The sequence below is a fragment of the Lynx canadensis genome, chromosome A2, assembly GCF_007474595.2.
Source record: "Lynx canadensis isolate LIC74 chromosome A2, mLynCan4.pri.v2, whole genome shotgun sequence".
Lineage (NCBI taxonomy): Eukaryota > Metazoa > Chordata > Mammalia > Carnivora > Felidae > Lynx > Lynx canadensis.
In genome coordinates, this window is record NC_044304.2 from 18,185,218 (window position 1) to 18,203,673 (window position 18,456).

At 40.5% G+C, this 18,456-nt stretch overlaps 1 protein-coding gene across 1 annotated transcript in view; it reads left to right on the forward strand.

The window, feature by feature from the left end:
• Positions 1-17,619, forward strand: part of IHO1 (interactor of HORMAD1 1) — a 28,239-nt gene extending 10,620 nt beyond the window's left edge. The window contains 5 exon segments of the mRNA XM_030294293.1: positions 8,227-8,275; positions 8,710-8,797; positions 15,913-16,016; positions 16,481-16,832; positions 16,835-17,619. Coding sequence (XP_030150153.1) covers positions 8,227-8,275; positions 8,710-8,797; positions 15,913-16,016; positions 16,481-16,832; positions 16,835-17,619 — 1,378 coding nt within the window.
• Positions 17,620-18,456: the final 837 nt, after the last annotated feature.

The window sequence follows — 18,456 nt, forward strand, 5'->3', positions numbered from 1 at the left end:
GACTCTGAAGAATCTCCATGAAAAAAATCAAGCTTAAGATATTGACTATTATGTAGGCAACAAAAATCATAATTTTAATAAATTCTGGCAAAAATAAAACCCAAGATTCTAGATTTTAGATTTTTTTTTGTCAATAAGTGCTTGTCAGAAATGTGGTAAGAATGGGGTACCTGGCTGACTTAGTCAGTAGAACATGCAACTCTTGATGTCAAGGTCATGAGTTCAAACCCTATGTTGGGTGTGGAGCCTACTTAAAAAAAAATGTGGTGAAAAGGATTGAGAAATTTTTAAATGAGAGAAAGAAAGCATACCGCTGTAAATATGGAAACAGGAAAGTGATAAGACACGGTGCAGGATTCAAACATAAGAGATGCTACAAACTTATATGACATGGATTTACATATTGTGTTTTGAAAATACATATTTTCCCAAACTTATAGAAAGGGCTTATGGAGGGTAAGAAATCTCAAAAGAAGCCTAAGCTTTCAGATTGAGTTTGTTACGACTCTTTTGGTGACAAATAAAAACTCACCTCAAACTAGCTTTGACAAAACAGAGGATATATTAACTCTTTTAACCAATCTGGGAAGGACAGGAAAGGAAATCAAATCAGAATCTCTTTTCTGTGCTTCTCTGTCGATCTATTCTTTGTTCTTTCCTGTTAAAGACTAGCTTCCTACCAACACAAAGAATGGGATTCTTTTTCCATTGTTTGAATTTGAAAAATCCTAGTGGAGGCTTCTGGTAGGCTTGCTTAGGTCATAGGGGTGAAAGGAGGGAGGTGTGACTGGAAATCCTCACCAGAACCACTTTTTGGATGCATAAAGAATCAGTTCCCCATTAAAGGAGGACTCTGGGTACACCAGTGGATGGCCATTACCCGGATTATTGTTTTTTGCCTGTAATATTTGAGAAAACAGATTAGTCTCATAACTAATGAATCACCTAAGAATGACAAATAGATTATAAAAATAACCATGTTCTTTCAATAATTGTTGATTACCATAGTGAGATTCTTTCATTCATTCATTAAATAAACACTGTGCTGGGCCCAGTACTACAAACTTGTCTTTGAAGTTGTTAGTCTGGTTAGGAAAACAGGCATTTGTTGGATAAATTATACAATTAGACCAGAGTTATTGTTTGTAAGCAATAGAAATAAGTTCATTTCAATGGAAAAGGAATTTTTTAAGAGAATATTTGAATGGGTTGTGGTTCTGGGTATGACAAAGTAAGCATACTCCATCCCATCTCTCCCACTGAATGCACCTAAAAGCCCTAAATACAGTTCATGTGGCGTTTGAGGACTATGAAAAGTAAATGGTAGCAGGTAGATTGGGGAAGGAAACCTGAATTCAAAATATGAAAGTTCTGGCTTTGAGTTTCCTGGGGTTTTGTTTGTTTGTTTTTTTAAATGTTTATTTATTTTACTTTGAGAGAATATGTGTATGTGAGCAGTGGAGGGGCAGAGAGAGAAAGGGAGAGAGAATCCCAAGTAGGCTTCACACTGTCAGTGTGGAGCCTGATGCGACGCTTGATCCCATGAACCACGAGACCATGATCTGAGCAGAAATCAAGAGTCGGACACTCAACTGACTGAGCCACCCAAGCGCCTCTGTTTGTTTGTTGTTGTTGTTGTTGTTGTTTTAATTTTTTAACATTTATTTGAGAGGCAGAGAGAGAGAGAGAGCGAGCAGGAGTGGGGGAAGGGCAGAGAGAAAGGGAGACACAGAATCCAAAGCAGGCTCCAGGCTCTGAGCTGTCAGCACAGAACCTTGAATTCACAAACCGTGAGATCATGACCTGAGCCAAAGTCAGGTGCTCAACCCACTGAGCCACCCAGGTGCCCCTCTGTTTGTTTGTTTTTAAGCAAAATTTAAAATGCTTGCTCTGCAACAATCACTGTTAAGAGAATGAAAAGATGAACTGCTGTGCCAGTACAGATTCTGCTGCCCACTCCTGTCCAGTGTAGTAGCCAATGTCATCCTGTACACTTTTACCATTACCCTGGAGCTCTATTTTCCTTCTACTGGAACCACAGCCACTAGAGAGAGAACTCACGGTCTTTTTCTCCTGACTCCTGGTCTGCAAGTTATATGTGAGAAAAGAACCTAGGCTAAGAAAGCAAGTCCCTGGCACTTCAACCTCTAGAGGAAAAAAGAGGCTCTTCTCCCCAGGATCCCTAACCTGAGGAACTACTTAAACAGAAAATAGAGTCAGATACAAACCAGCCTAAAATGAAGACTCTGGACTTCCTACTCTAAATACAAAGTTGTAAATGGTGTAGTAGAGCCTGCATCCAAATGCTTTGAAGGCATGAGGATTGGCTCCCACCTCTGACTGGGAGAGTCAGGAAAGACTCTATCCAAAGGAGCACATCTAAGCTGAGTGGGAATTTTGGGCAGAGATCTTGCCGTCTGTCAGATTCTCAATCGTGCCTTTTGAATCAGCTTACTCTGTGAACCACCATTAACAACGTTTTATATAACTCTGCTCTATTTTTATGTATTTAAAAAAATAAAAAATGGTATCACTTCCTATGGACTGTTTTTCAATCTGCTTTTTAAATTCAGTAATCTTTAACGATTATGTTTCTGTTTCATCTACAAAATCATTTCTAATGATTTCACTGTATTCTATCATATAGACCTTTCAAAGGTTATGTTTTAAATATTTAATACAGCATGAGAGAGTGCCAAGAATACATGATGGGGAAATATTAATCTTTTCAACAAATGGTGTTGGAAAAACTGGATCCATATGCAAAAAAATGAAAAAGGACTTTTATCCTATACCATGCATAAAAATCAACTCAAAATGGATTAAAGACTTAAACATAAGACTTGAGGCTGTAGAAATCCTAGAAGAAAAACATAGGTAAAAAGCTTCTTGACATTAGCTTTGTGAATGATTTGTTGAATATGATACCAGAAGCACAATCATCAAAACCCAAAATAGACAAGTGGGATTACATCAAACTAAAACATTTCTATGCAGCAAAGGAAATAATCAGCAAAATGAAAAGGCAGTCTATGGAATGGTAGAAAATATTTGTAAACCGTATATCTGATAAGCTGTTAATAAATATATAAGGAACTCCTACAGTTCAATAGTGTAAAAACAAATAGCCCAGTTAAAAGATGGCCAAAGGAACTGAATATACACATATGTAAAGAAGACATACAATGGCCAACAGGTGTATGAAAAGGTGCTCAACATCACTAGTCACCAGGGAATTGCAAATCAAAACCACAATGAAATATCATCTTACATCAATCAGGATGACTATTATAAAATATTTGTTTGTTTGTTTGTTTATAAGTGTTGGCAAGGATGTGGAGAAAAGGGAATCCTTATATATTGATGGTGGGAATGTAAATTGGTGCAACCCCATTTCTAAGTATATGTCCAAAGGAATTATATCAGTATCTCAAAGAGATATCTGCACTGCCATATTCATTTCAGCATTGTTTATGATATGCAAGAGATGGGAGTAACCTAAATGTCAATCAGTGAATGAACAGATAAAGAAAAAGTGGTATATGCATATAATGGAATAGTCTTCAGCCTTAAAAAAGAAAGAAGTTCTGTCACTTGTGACAATATGGATGAACCTGAAGGATGTTATGTTAAATAAGTGAGACACAGAAGGACAAATACAGTTGACCTTTGGACAACACAGGTGTGAACTGTGCAGATCTGCTTATATGCAAATTTTTATATTACAGTATTGTAAATATTTTTTCTTATGGTTTTCTTAACATTTTCTTTTCTTTAGCTTACTTTATTGTAAGAATATAGTATTATTCAGTCAGTATGTCTCAGTTGAGTGTCTGACTTTGCTCAGGTCATAATCTCTCAGTTCGTGAGTTCGAGTCCCCCATGCAGTTTATGGGTTTGAGTCCCCATCGGGCTCACTGCTGTCACTGCAGAGCCCAGTTTGGATCCTCTGTCCCCCTCTGTCTCTGCCCCTCCCCCTTCAAGGTCTTTCTCTCAAAAATAATAAACATTTAAAAAATACAGCTTGAACACTCACCATTCAGAACAAATGCTGACGGTAAGCAATTGATACAGCTATGTCTTCATGCGAGGTTGCTGTCAGCTCTGCATGTAGTATAATTTACTTAAATACATTGTTATTGAACATCTCAATAAGCATATTTGATTCAATAAGCTTCGATCATTTTTTAAAATAAAGATCATTCAATTTGAATGGATTTTGAAACTGCATTAAAAACATTAGCTAGGTAAGCTCCTTGAAGGTAGGGAGTTGAGTTTCACTCCACATCACTAAAACTTATAACCAAAGACTTGTCATAAAAGACGGCTCAATAAATAGTTGTTGAATAAATGAGTGGATTTTCAAAGTAAAATAATTCAACATAGGGCAGTAAAGAACTTCCTTCCATTCTTAAAAATAGGTTGTGTGTGTGTGTGTGTGTGTGTGTGTGTGTGCGTGTGCGTGTGCGTTTTAGCTCAGATGAACAGAATTTCCCAATTGACTTTCTCTAGAGAAAAGATTAGGTCACAGTTGACTTCCATGAACTTATAATATTGGGGCAGATGGGAAATCTCTATTTTTGAGCATTCTTTTTATTTTATTTTGGTAAAGAATAATAATTGCTTCCAAATGAACAGTAGCTTTTTTTTTTTTAATTTTTTTTCAACGTTTATTTATTTTTGGGACAGAGGGAGACAGAGCATGAACGGGGGAGGGACAGAGAGAGAAGGAGACACAGAATTGGAAACAGGCTCCAGGTTCTGAGCCATCAGCCCAGAGCCTGACGCGGGGCTCGAACTCACGGACCGCGAGATCGTGACCTGGCTGAAGTCGGACGCTTAACCGACTGCGCCACCCAGGCGCCCCTGAACAGTAGCTTTTAATGAAAGCTTCAATTATCAAGCACTCAATGTTTTTACTCTCTTTACTAAGCATCTTTTAAGGACTTTGGATAAATCAGAACTTGACATTTCAATTCAGACAAGGTGTAATCAAGGATTAAAAAACAGTTAAGGTAATGGGAGCTATCAGATATATATAAAACATTTCAATATAAAATTATATACAAACAGTATTTAATTTGTATAATATAGTTTCATGTTGGGAACATTGGTTTCCGATTGTACTAATAAGGAGTGAGGTCGTTACATATTATATTTAATAGAGGCTTTCATGGGCAGCATTTTGGTAGCATTATTAGACTTTAGACATCTTTAAAATTTTATGTATTTTTTCAATCAAGTTATTACATGTACATAGTTTTTTAAAAATATAATTAGGATTATAATGAAAAATACCAGGCCTATCTTTATCCATTTCTTTTTTTTTTTAAGTTTATTTATTTGTTTTGAGAGAGAGAGAATGAGCAGGGAGCAGGGAAGAGGTAGAAAGGGAGAGAGAAAATCCCAATCAGGCTCCCCACTGAGAGTGCAGAGCCCAACATGGAGCTCAAACCCACGAACTTATGAGATCATGACCTGAGCCCAAATCAAGAGTCAGATGTGAGCCACCCAGGCACCCCTCTTTCTCCACTTCTAATTCCCTTTTCCTTTTTGCAACCAAATTGCAACCTTTTTAGCTATGACAGTACTTAACCTCCATATATCTTATGGCATATGTTAGATAACTTATATTATCATTTATTGATTTTTCAGCTTCAGAGAATGACTCGCTACCCTGGAATAAAAAGTTGCTTCTCTGCCTCCTCCATCATAAACTTCTCCTCTTCTATCATCCCGATATAGTTGTATGGACATTTTCAGTTAAATTACTTTTCTTTTTTAAAAAAAATTGTTAATGTTTATTTATTTTTGAGACAGAGAGACAGAGTGTGAGCAGGGGAGGGGCAGAGAAAGAGGGAGACACAGAATCAGAAACAGGCTCTAGGCTGTCAGCACAGAGCCTGACGCGGGGCTCGAACTCACAGACCGTGAGATCACGACCTGAGCTGAAGTTAGACGCTTAACCAACTGAGCCACCCGGGTGCCCCTCAGTTAAATCACTTCTCAATCTTTAAATCCTTATCTGGATAGCCTAGAAAAATTATATATATTATGATTATATTTTCCTAAATGTTAAAAATTGTCTTGTTTTCTTTTTTGCTGAATTTTCTGTGTAGGAATCTGTCTTTCCCCAAATTCTACACAGAACTTTTAGTTAAAAAGCTCCTTGTTTGGGGTGCCTGGGTGGCTCAGTTGGTTAAGTGTCCAACTTTGGCTCAGGTCATGATCTCATGGTCCGTGAGTTCAAGCCCCACGTCGGGCTGTGTGGAGCCTGCTTCAGATTCTGTGTCTCCTCTTTCTCTGCCCTTTCCCACTCATGCTCTGTCTCTGTCTCTGTCTCTCTCTCTCTCTCAAAAATAAATAAACATTAAAACATTTTTTTAATAAAAAATAAAATTAAATTTAAAAAGCTCTTTGTTTTATATTCAAACACATCAGAAATTCTTTCAGTGTCATTTTCTTCTCAGAGTCATTCTTCCTAATTCTTATCTGAACTTGCTCTGCAGTGCAGCTGTCATTCTGAATCTTCCCTTCACCATTGTCCTAGGCATTCCTACCTCTTCTCTCCAATGTTGGATTCTCTGCTACTTGGATCCTTTTCTTTCTTAGTTTACTCCTTGGATTTGGTGGAGCATATATTCCAGAAACTTCCTGACAACAGATGCATGGCACCTAAGTAATTTTTTGAGATCTTGCATATCTGAAATTCTTTACTTTCCCCTCACACTTGATTGCAAATTAGAATTCTAGATTGGTTCATTATTTTTCTTCAAAATTTCTAAAGCATTGCTCCTATTGCCATATCACTTTATATGTTGCTTTTAAGAGATTTGATGCAGGGGGTGAGGGGGCCTGGGTGACTCAGTTGGTTAAGCGTCCAACTCTTGATTTCTGCTCAGGTCATGATCCTAGCATTGTGGGAAGGAGCCCTGTGTCGGACTTTGTGCTGGGCATGGAGCCTGCTTAGGATTCTCTCTCACTCTGTCTCTGCCCCTCTCCCCTGCTTTCATCCTCCCACAAAAAAAAAAAAAAAAAAAAAAAAAAAAAAAGATAAGTAAATAAAATAAAATGAAAATTTTATAGAACAATTAGACTGACTTTAAAAGGAAAATGTTAGGGGCACCTGGCTGACTCAGTAGGTTGAGTATCCAAAAGACTTGGTACGAATAGTAGTTCTATTTGGATTTAAAAATTGATGTTTGCGTTTATATTGTGTAGATTAGAGAAACAAAATATGTAAAATTTTTCATGATAATCCACGTATGAATCTTTTCAAAAGTGGGATATTCATTTGAGGAATAATTGTAATAGTTTCTTTTTCATTAGAAATTGCTCCCAGAATTGTCTCTACCCATTCTTACAGTCAAAATAATAGTCTTTAGACTAAGATATATCCAGGAATTTTGTACTACCAGAAAGAAATCACTATCTTCTGAAGCCATTGTTGCTATAAAAATAAAAGCTGGCCTGTTTTACTGTAGTAATTACTTGAGTTGCTAAAAATAAAAATTAGCAAAAAAAAAATTTTTTTTTTAAGTTTTATGTATTTTGAGGGAGACAGAGACAGTGTGAGTAGGGGAGGGGTAGAGCACAGAACCCAATGTGGGTCTTGAATCTACAAAACTGAGATCATGACCTGAGCTAAAAACCAAGAGTTGGATGCTTAACCTACTGAGCCACCCAGGTGCCCCTAATATTTAACCTTTTTAAAGATACATATAGAGTAAATTTTATTTTCTTCTTCTTCTTTTTTTGGTATCTGGCAGGTTTAAATGTTCATTTATTTATTGAGAGAGAGAGAGAGAGAGAGAGAGAGAGAATGAGGGGGGAGGGGCAGAGAGAGGGAGGAGAGAATCCCAAGTAGGCTCCATGATCAGCTCGGAGCCTGGCACCGGTCTTGACGTGGGACTTGATGTGGGACTCAGTCTCACAACCGAGAGATCATGACCTGATCCCATATCAGGATTCAGATGCTTAACCAACTGAGCAACCCAGGTGCCCCTAGAGTAGATTTTAAAAAGAAAAAAGTGGTTTGCTTTGGCAATGGTCATGAAAAGTCTATGTTCTAATTTTTTTATAGCTGGACACTAAGGTTTTTCAGGGTTGAGTCTCCCAGCTCTAACTAAGCACTGTTTTACAGCCTGCCATGTTCATGGAATTGATTCTGGTACATTTTCAGTATTTCACAAAGATTGATTTTCTTTTTTTTCTTGCTCATTCTAGTGAGACTCTATACGACTTCATTTCCCATATCAGAGAAAGCATTCACAAGGTAAGTATAGCTACATGTCAAGAAATTAGAACATTTTACGTTTTGTTTTTTTTTTTAATTTTTTTTTTCAACGTTTATTTATTTTTGGGACAGAGAGAGACAGAGCATGAACGGGGGAGGGGCAGAGAGAGAGGGAGACACAGAATCGGAAACAGGCTCCAGGCTCCGAGCCATCAGCCCAGAGCCTGACGCGGGGCTCGAACTCACGGACCGCGAGATCGTGACCTGGCTGAAGTCGGACACTTAACCGACTGCGCCACCCAGGCGCCCCAAGAACATTTTACGTTTTAAGAAGTTTAATAATTACATTGCATTGACCTTAATTCAAATAGAATAGCAAGATTTTAACTCTTTTTTTATCATTAAATGACATTACTCCAAGTTAGTAAAATAAGGCAACAGTCTGAATTTTTTCTTAATTTCGGGTTTCTTAGTTGCAGGCATCTGTGGAAAAGTCTGAGGAACATCTCAGTTCAAGAAGTCAATCTATTTTAGATTGTTTGGAGACTGTGGCCAAGACATGTGAGTATCTCGTGTTTGAGGTTATCAGCAGAGGGCACTAGTGAGCAGAGAACTGAACTTTCTGACCCTAGCCATGTTTCTGCCAGTGGTGAGGTTTCACAGTATTTCAGATGAGAGGATGGGTACATAAGGTTAGTCTTGAAGAGATGTGGAGCACGCTGAACTGGATAGTAGGAACCCCTATGTATGGGGATGTTCCTGGTCCTTAGATGCCCTCTGTGAACCACTAATCCTCCACCCAGTAACCCCACTGCCTCTGGGTAGGATAGCTCTGCCAGATTTCTCATCTCACTGCCTGAAGTGAATCAGCAGCATCCCTGAGTCCCAAATGAATTGCTGGTTATGCTGTCTGTAAAGACATTGTTCCCTTAGGACTTAGAAATAAAGACTCTGCTCACTTTGGAGTTAGAAATACTCCAGTCACCGCCTCTTCTTCTTTCTGTCTTGGTTTCAGTGAGAGCTATTCCGTAGTGAATCACAGCATCTTTCTCCATTTCAGTTATAGTTAGTGGTTTGTAAAGTCCCATGCTCTGCCAAGTAGTGATTTATGTTTAGATAAAACCATGGTCCTGGCTCTTACTAAACAGAAGAGAGCCATAACACAGCTCTCCTTAGGTGGACACCTCTGTAGAACCAACAGCTTCTCAGCTAAATGGCAAGATGATGACTGCATCTGCACTTGTTTGCATTTCTCTGTGTGTTTATTTTTTATTTTAAACAAATTGAAGTCAACTTATTTAAATGCTTTGGGATGGATTGCTCATGATTTACAAAAATTAATGCCTTTGTGTGGCTTAGAAATTAATCTCCATCTGTCTGTAAAAAAAGCACTGTACTGTCTGCTGGCTTCCAACCTGGGTATCCCCCACACAGGGCAACTGTGCATCTGTTTGGAAATCAGTTCTGGAAGCCTGGGACTATTATCCTCACAAGAAGTAACAAGACAAAGAGCAGAAGCAAATCAGGAATGCTTCCTTTGTGTAACATGATAGAATAACTCATTTGGAAGTGTCCAAGGAGAGTACTCTTCTCGCTTTCTACATTTAAAACTAGGTGAAATGCAAAAGGAGGGTTGCAGCAAAAATGTGACATTCTTAGTCCAGTACGGGAAATGGAAGTGCTTAAGTCCCAATACAAGGTCAAGGCAGAGTGAGGACTAGAACTGGGTCTGGCTTATAGTAGGCATAGGGTCCCAATCCTTCACCCCTGATGGTTCCGTTTTAGAGGGTAAGATTTAGGAGAAGGAGCCACATTGATAGGGAAAACAGTAACAGACAGTGTAGCATCATATTAATTAGAAAGCCAGATCATTCTTGAAAATGAGCACAAGTAGTCTGTCCAGAGTCATTCCCTTTCTTGGTAGGTAGTGATGAGGATCAGGAAGTTAGTCATTGAAAGAGGAACCAGACAAATCCTCTATCATCATCTGGTCTGGCCCAGTCCAGCTGACCTGAAGCCCTGAATTTGCCAGTCAATACATTCTGCAGCCCTCAGTATGCACTGACTGTGGCTTGTAAGGGAAAGGGAAAGAGAAAAGATGTTGTGTGAAAGTACTCTCTTGTGCTATTATGTAATTGGCGCCTTCACAGAATGAGGTCATGAAATCTTTCCCTAGTCACAGTCTGCCTGTTCAACCAGAAGGATCACTCAAAGGCATCTAATCTAACTCCTCTTGTTCTTTAGCTGAGGACCAAGAACCAGAGTAATAGAATGAATTGCCAAGGCCATTCACATCCTACTTTAGTTTAGGTTTAGTTAGCCTTAGTAGAGAGCAGTACAATCTAATAGGTATTGGTTCTATTGAAAAATACGATCATTAGGAAAATAAAAATGAGGGGCTGTACTGAAAATCAGAAAATGTCTCTTTTGGAAAATAGATAACTCTACATAAAAAAAATTCCATATGAATCAATATATTAAGTGTAATTATTAAGTCATAAAAAGAGCTATAAGAGGAGCTCCTGGGTGGCTCAGTTGGTTGAGTGTCCAACTCTTGTTTTCGGCTCAGGTCATGATCCCAGGGTTGTGGGATAGACACCTGTGTCGGCCTCTGTGCTGAGCATGGAGTCTGCTTACGGTTCTCTCTCCCTCTGCCCTTCTCCCCACCTCAAGCACATGCACGCTCTCTCTCTCTCAAATTAAAAAAAAAAAAAACAACTATAAGAAAGCATGGGCAACATTTTTATAATTTTGGAGTGCAGCAGTGTCTTCTTAAGCAAAGCACATATAATCATTAAGAAGAATGAGGTCTATCTTTGTGAACTATGTTGAAATGGAAATATCTATTCATTGTTAAATAATAACAGTAAGGTACTGCTCGTGTGTACATAGTTTACTCCAGGACACATCTTGTGGAGGAGTGTGACCAGTCAGTGAAAATTGGGAAGGGTATCCCCCCAAAAAATGAGAGACTGAGGAATCTCTTCTTATAGATGGAGGCTCCCAGACTTTCATCAGGCTTTCACTGGCACAGCAGGGAAAGCAAAACTATGGAGTGTGTAAAAGGAAAACTGGCCATCAGTGCAAAAGCATCAGAATCTCATCTGATGTCAGTAGAGCCCTTGTCAGAACACTAAAATAGAAATGAATAAAAAAGTCATTTTCTAAGAAAACAGTTATTGTCCAGAATATGGAACTGGATTTTAAATGGCATTGTTATAAAAAAGCTAAAAATATCTGATGTTTACAGCCAAAGAAGAAATGAAATGAGTCCCCTTCTAAAGAACCACTCATACACACACATATACACACACAAACACAATCTGTAATCTATATATGGATATACACATGTATCAATGTATCCATGCAAAATCCCAGAAAGTGCTCATAATGTTAGAATCTAGGAAGTGGAACCGAGGTCTGCATTGGAAGAGAATGGGTCATTTTTCATTGTATGCCTTTTTATACTGTTACAGGTTTGAGGGTTTTTTTTAATGTTTATTTTTAGAGAGAGAGAGAGAGTATGAGCAAGGGAGGGGCAGAGAGAGAGGGGGGGACAGAGGATCCAAAACAGGCTCTTTGATGATAGTGGAGAGCCTGATGCGGGTTCGAACTCAGGAACCATGAGATCGTGACCTAAGTTGAAGTCGGATGCTTAACCAACTGAGCCACTCAGGGGCCACTAAGTTATTTTCCTAAACAATGTTTTTAATGTTTATTTTGAGAGAGAGTGTGTGTGTGAGCAAGTGGAGGGGGGGGGCAGAGAGAGAGAGGGAGAGAGAGAATTCCAAGCAGGCTCCGTGCTGTCAGCAGGGAGCCCAACGTGGAACTTGATCCCACAAACTATGAGATCATGACCTAAGCCAAAATTGAGAGTCAGGTGCTTTAAAAATAAATAAATAGTCAAGTGCCACCCAGGTGCCCCTTAAATAAACTTTAAAAAAAAAAGCAACTTTTTAAAAAAGTTTATTTATTTTGAGAGAGCGAGGGAGCAGGGGAGGAACAAAGAAGAGAGGGAGAGAGAAAATCCCAAGTAGGCTCCACACTGTCCACACAGAACCCGATGCAAGGCTGAAATTCACGAACCCTGAGATCATGACCTGAGCTGAAATCAAGAGTTGGATGTTTAACTGACTGAGCAACCCAGGCGCCCCAAATTAACTTTGTAAAAGAAAAAAATATATATATATATAGACTTTGGAAGTAATGAGCTCAATACAAAAAATCCTGTGAAAGAGAGGATCCCAAACATAGGTTTCTTAGGGGACGAGGAAAGAACGGGACCACAGATAGATGCTTTCTGAGTACTGAATCTGGAATTGAACACTTTGCTTGCCTTCCTCATTCTCTGCTTTTGTGGTTGGTGATGTTTACTGTTGCTAGGAAACATTGCTATTTAGGAATTTATCTAGGATAGGATAATTACATTTGCTTCCTACTACAAATATCTGCAAGGATGTCTGAAAGAATATTTGACTGATTGAGTTTAGGAACAGGAATCTAGTACTTGAAACATAAGTAAACAGCCTTTTTCTAATTGGTTGACATAGGGAATTTAACTTTGTATTGAGAAATAGTAGAACATTTGCTTTCTAAAAATTTCTTACTTTTTTTCTTGTGGTAAAATACACATAAAATTTACCATTTCTTACTGTTACTTTGCAAGACTACACTGGCTTGTCTATTTCTGTCATAACAGGCTCTTTCTTGCCTCAGAACTTTGCACTTGCTGTTTTCTCTGTCTGAACAACCTTCCCCTAATCTTTGCAGGACTAGCTCCATTTAATCCTTCTGGTTTCACCTTAAATATCTCCATCTGAAGTAGATGCCCCCCTCTTATTTTTATTATAATCCCTATCATAGCATTTATTACAGTTTTTCACTTATGTTCATGTTTATTTGTTTATTGTCATTTTCTCCTTTTCAAAATTGCAGAATTCATATATGGAGTAGACAGTTTTGTTCAAGACTGTTTCCATGTTCCTAGCACAGTATCTGATAATAAGTTTCAGATAAAACTGTAAATCTCCAATTAATGTGTTCAAACACATCAGGAATTGTTTCATTTTCTCATTAGAGACATCCTGGCTGGAGCTCAGTCTTCCAGCTCTAGACTGGGCAGATTACTCCTGAGGTCCCAGTCTTAGGACTTCTCTTCACCATCATTTTGAGGATCAAATTATTTTTTCATCCCCAGTCTTGGATTCCTTTGTTTCCTGGACTTTGGCTTATACTTGTATTTGGTGATACACATCTTCTAGTAGCTTTCTGAGAAAGTATATGGGAGATAACTTTTTTTATACATTGCATGTTTGAAAATCTCTTCTATCTCCACATGGGTCTAGAATCCTAAGTGAGAAATTCTTTGCCGTTAAAATTTCTAAGGCATGGCTCCATTGTCTTCTAGTTTTAGTTTTGTTATTGAGATGTTTGATGCTATTCTTCTTCTTGATTCTTTATGTTATCTGGGTACCCCCCCCACACACTATCCTTTAATGGACATTTCTTGAGCCTCATGTTTTCCCTTGATATGCTTTTTAAAAATTTTTTCAAAATGTTTATTTTTGAGAGAGAAAGTGAACACATGCCTGGGTGGCTCAGTTGGTTAAGTGTCCCACTTTGGCTCAAGTTATGATCTCATGGTTTGTGGGTTTGAGCCCTGCATCAGGCTCTCTGCTGTCAGTGCAGAGGCCGCTTTGGATCCTCTCTCTCTGTCTCTGCCCTTCACCTGCTCATGCGTGCTCTCTCTCTCTCTCAAAAATAAATACGCATTTTTAAAAACTCTGAAATGTAAGACTCCTTTTAAGAAGGTAATTATGGGGGCGCCTGGTGGCGCAGTCGGATTAAGCGGTCCGACTTCAGCCAGGTCACGATCTCGCGGTCCGTGAGTTCGAGCCCCACGTCAGGCTCTGGGCTGATGGCTCGGAGCCTGGAGCCTGTTTCCGATTCTGTGTCTCCCTCTCTCTCTGCCCCTCCCCCGTTCATGCTCTGTCTCTCTCTGTCCCAAAAATAAATAAACGTTGAAAAAAAAAAAGAAGGTAATTATGTTTTATTTTAAAGAGAAACTCTTAAGTAAATCACTTAAACTTTATGAGATACCATGTTGTAAATTCCTGCCTTTGGCTGATAGAGAAGACAAAAGACAGAATAATTAAACATGGGGAACTAACAAAGCACCTATCAGAGTGAGGGAAGTTTCAAGTAAGATCTAATTTGATTTATTATCCTGTCTTTCAAGCACCAGATGTTACTTTGGTTTTCCTTACATTTATTGTGAAGAGTTAGTACTCTCTTGTTACCAAATTGTTTTTCAACCCATCTAAAATAAAAACATTTTGTCAAGAATCTTGAAACACTCTTGGGGCGCCTGGGTGGCTCAGTCGGTTGAGCATCCACCTTCGGCTCAGGTCATGATCTCACACTCTGTGAGTTCGAGCCCCGCGTCGGGCTCTGTGCTGACAGCTCAGAAGCCTGGAGGCTGGTTTGGATTCTGTGTCGCCCTCTCTCTCTATCCCTCCCCTGCTCATGCTCTGTCTCTCTCTATCCTCAAAAGTAAATAAAGAATCTTGAAACACCTTTATATATATATAAGAAGATAAAAGGAATATCTGGTGTATTATTCCAGATTATTTGTAAATTATACTTGCTAAGCATTTTAAGATGTATGTGAACTTACAATAGTTATAGCATATAGTAGATACTCATCAAGTATTTGTTGAATAAATTAAGAGCATCTTCACATGAACTGCCATTTAGAAGAGGAAGACAATAATGATTGCAACACAAATGTGTTATTAAGACTGTGTGTGTGTGTGTGGTGTGTGTTTCAAATCTCTCTATGCCAGAGAGAAGAATCAGGTATCAGTCCTGAGTGGTTAGCACTCAGTCACCAAGTTCATTACAGCCCAAGTGTAAAGAGGGGATACATAGTGGAGGGTGATAGTGATGGTAGAGCACACACATGGTGACAGCAGCAGAGAAGGAGCCCCCAAGCCAGCCAGGAAATGCTGTTTTTCAAGGAGGGGACTCCTGAGAGAAGAAGAATGGGAAATTGAGTTGCACTGAGGGTGTGGCTGAGGGGAATGGGTAAAGTTGACCTGGGTAGAAGCAAGGATAGATCTCCAAGCCAAGGGAACGGCATGCACAGGCCAGTGGCGAGAGGGAGATTGCTTAGGAAACAGAGCTCAGAGATGTGGAGGTTGGATAGAGAAGGTAAGAGGAAGTGAGCTTGGGTCTTGATGGCCAATTTAAGATTTGGACTTCATCCAGTGGCCAGTGTGGTGCCATTGAAAGTTTCAGCAAGGGTTTCAGAGGATGCATGATCATATCTACATTCTTGACAGAATACTCTGATGATGGGACCAAGAAGGTGGGCCAAGGAGGAGGTTGGTGCCATCATCTAGGCAGCAGGTTTCAGGGTCCCCAGGAGGTGCTGAGATTGAGTCTGCCTTGGCCAGGATGTTCTCAGGGAGGGAGGGAAGAAGAGACAGTGGAGGAACTGCCCTACTCTGCTTTCTCTCCCCACCAAGGCTGATCTGGGTAGAGTTCTGGGCACTAGCAGAGCAGGCTCAGGTGCCCCATGCCAGATTCTAGCTCCTCCCTCTCCACACCGTGGTCCGGGAAGGGTGAGGCATGCCATAGTCTTCGTGAGGTAATTGTCATTTTTCTGTATTTAGTGCAAGAGACTGTGCAGGCCCAGAGTGATCTGCTGTTGGGAACTGTGCATGACAAAGGCAACATGGAGCAGGTTATCCTCGAGATACGGAAGAGATTTGAAGCTGTAAGTGTGGATCCCAACCTCTTTCCTCAAGTATGTTGTTTTTTTTTTTTTAATTTTTAATTATTTTTTTATGAACCTGTTTTATTTTTTATTTTTTTAAATTTACATCCAAATTAGCATATAGTGCAACAATGATTTCAGACCTCAAGTATGTTTTTGGCTTTGTCACTAAGTCCCAGAGAGACACCTTTAAAGTTGCAATTTTTTTCAGCCAAGAACAGAAGCCAGACAGGACTTCTTGTAATGGACCAAGGTAGAGGCCAACTTCCTCCTCAAAGGTTCTCCGGCATGATGTGGGGCCCAGGGGCCCTACTCCAGAGTGTTACCATGCTTCCTCTGTAAAGCACCCAGCAAAAGACAAGCTGTGGTTCTGCCAACACATCCTTTGGTTGGTTTGCACATTTCACTGTGCATTCGGAGTTGCAGTGTCCGTAACTCTTTTCTTTCTTGCTGTCTTTCCCTAGAGACAAGCAGAATTTATAGAAATGAAGTCCGACCTGAAGCACCTTGAAGTTTTAGTTGCCCAGCAGAGTAAGGACTTCCAGCAGCTGTGTGAGCAGCTAGGCCAGCTGAATGTGGCCAGCGTCCTAGCAGAGCTGAAGAGATTGATTTCAGTCCCTCAGGTACCTGGGCATGTGAAAGACAGCACTTCCCAGACCTCACTACCTCTGGCCCAGAGCCTCAGTTTCACCAGGCAGGACAGATATGCCTCTGAGGAACCAGATATGTGGCAGACTCAGGCCATCCCTGCTGTCTGGAATCTTAGTATGGGCTCCCTGCAGCCTGGGGAGTTTGCTGTCTATACTGAGGGAGCAAAAGTGATGCTCTCCAAGGAGAGGCTGTGCTGATGGCCGCTGGAACCGGCAAAAGAAGCAGGCGAGTAAAGGACAAGGCAGTGCAGACCAACTGCCAGAATTGGACTCTTAATAAAACCAGCCCTGAGAATCATGGCTCTGGTTCCCCAGGCCACAAAGTTCCTTGTGACTGGAGCTGGGTTTCCCAAGGAGCCTCAAGGTTTATACCCCTGGACTTTGAACCCAGCATTAAGAACACTTGCCAAAAATGTCAAGCTGAAGGTGTGCTTTCGTGTGCCCCTTGTGAACAAAGGCTGGTGACTGCACAGAAGGGCAGAACTATGGAAAGAGGGGGGAAAGGCAAGAAGCAGCAGCCCAGGAAAGCCCGCAGAAGCAGGCTCCTAACCAGGAAGCAAGAACAAACCCCTAGCAAAACCTGTGCTTTCAATTCTAAATATCCTCAGCTTCCAGTTTCTGGCCCACAAAGGCTCCCCCTGGAGCAGCAGGAACCCTTTGCTCAGTCCCTGCATCTGTGGGGCTCCAGGACTCCCACAAAACCAGTCATCCCTGTTCTGAGAGCAACAGTCATGCCCAGTGAGACAGTGAGGGCAGCACAGGAGAACATCTTGCAGCTCAGTGGGCATTCTTCCAAAGACAACAGCCTGCTTTCTAAAAGTTCCCTGGGGGACCACCAGATGAGCTGGTTCAGTGACCTCAACCCTGGAAGTTCAGAGTCTCCTCTGTGCAAGGATCCAGGGAAGAATATGCTCTATGATCTGGGTTTTGACAGCAGTGATGATGGCTTTTGACCAGCCCACAATCTGACTTCAGCTGATAGTTTATTGGTCTCAGCTGGAAAGACAAATTCTAGAACACTGGGGCTGGCTAACAGCAGAAAGTCCCTGAAGCCTAATTGGAGCCCTCAGGCTCAGAGGGCCTGCTAGAGGGGGTGGTGGTCAGTGTAGGACAGGTGCAGGGCAGGGGAGTAGCTCTGGTGTTCTGGGTACCAGGTGCTGCCCATGACAAGCATAAGGGATAACTGCATCCTTATTTATTGGAGTGAAGCACGTGGAGACGACAGTGATGAGCTGGAGCAGCACCCTGGTGTAGGGCATCAGGAGGAGGGTGCTGATTTTGGTGAAAGGAGGACTGGCCTCCATGTGGAATACTGAGTGGCAGAAGGGCTCTCACAGAACTGTTGCTGTGGCAGCAAGACTCCCATTTTTGGTCTTCATGGTATTTCCTACACCTGACCAATACCTATCCAGGCCTCGGGATTTTTAAAATTATTTTTATCCAGTTTTACTGTCAGAGCACTTGCATGTTTTGATCAGTGGACATATTACAGGACACACTGTCTTCTTGTGAACAGAGAAACAGAGAATGTTAAGCTGCCAATGAAAAGAGGTGACGGGCACCGAATAAATTCCCAGAGCACCACTGTATACAAGCCATACAATCCCATTTTTCTTCCTGGCTGTTTTCCCTATGCTGTTTGCAACCACCCTTCAAGCTAATGAGAGCATCTAAGGGCCCTGTATTATTTCCAGAGAGCAATAGGCTTATGTGAGACTTTGGCTGTCTATTCATATCTTGCAGAAGTTTTGAATTTTTGTTATACATATATGTATATTTGTTTTATAACA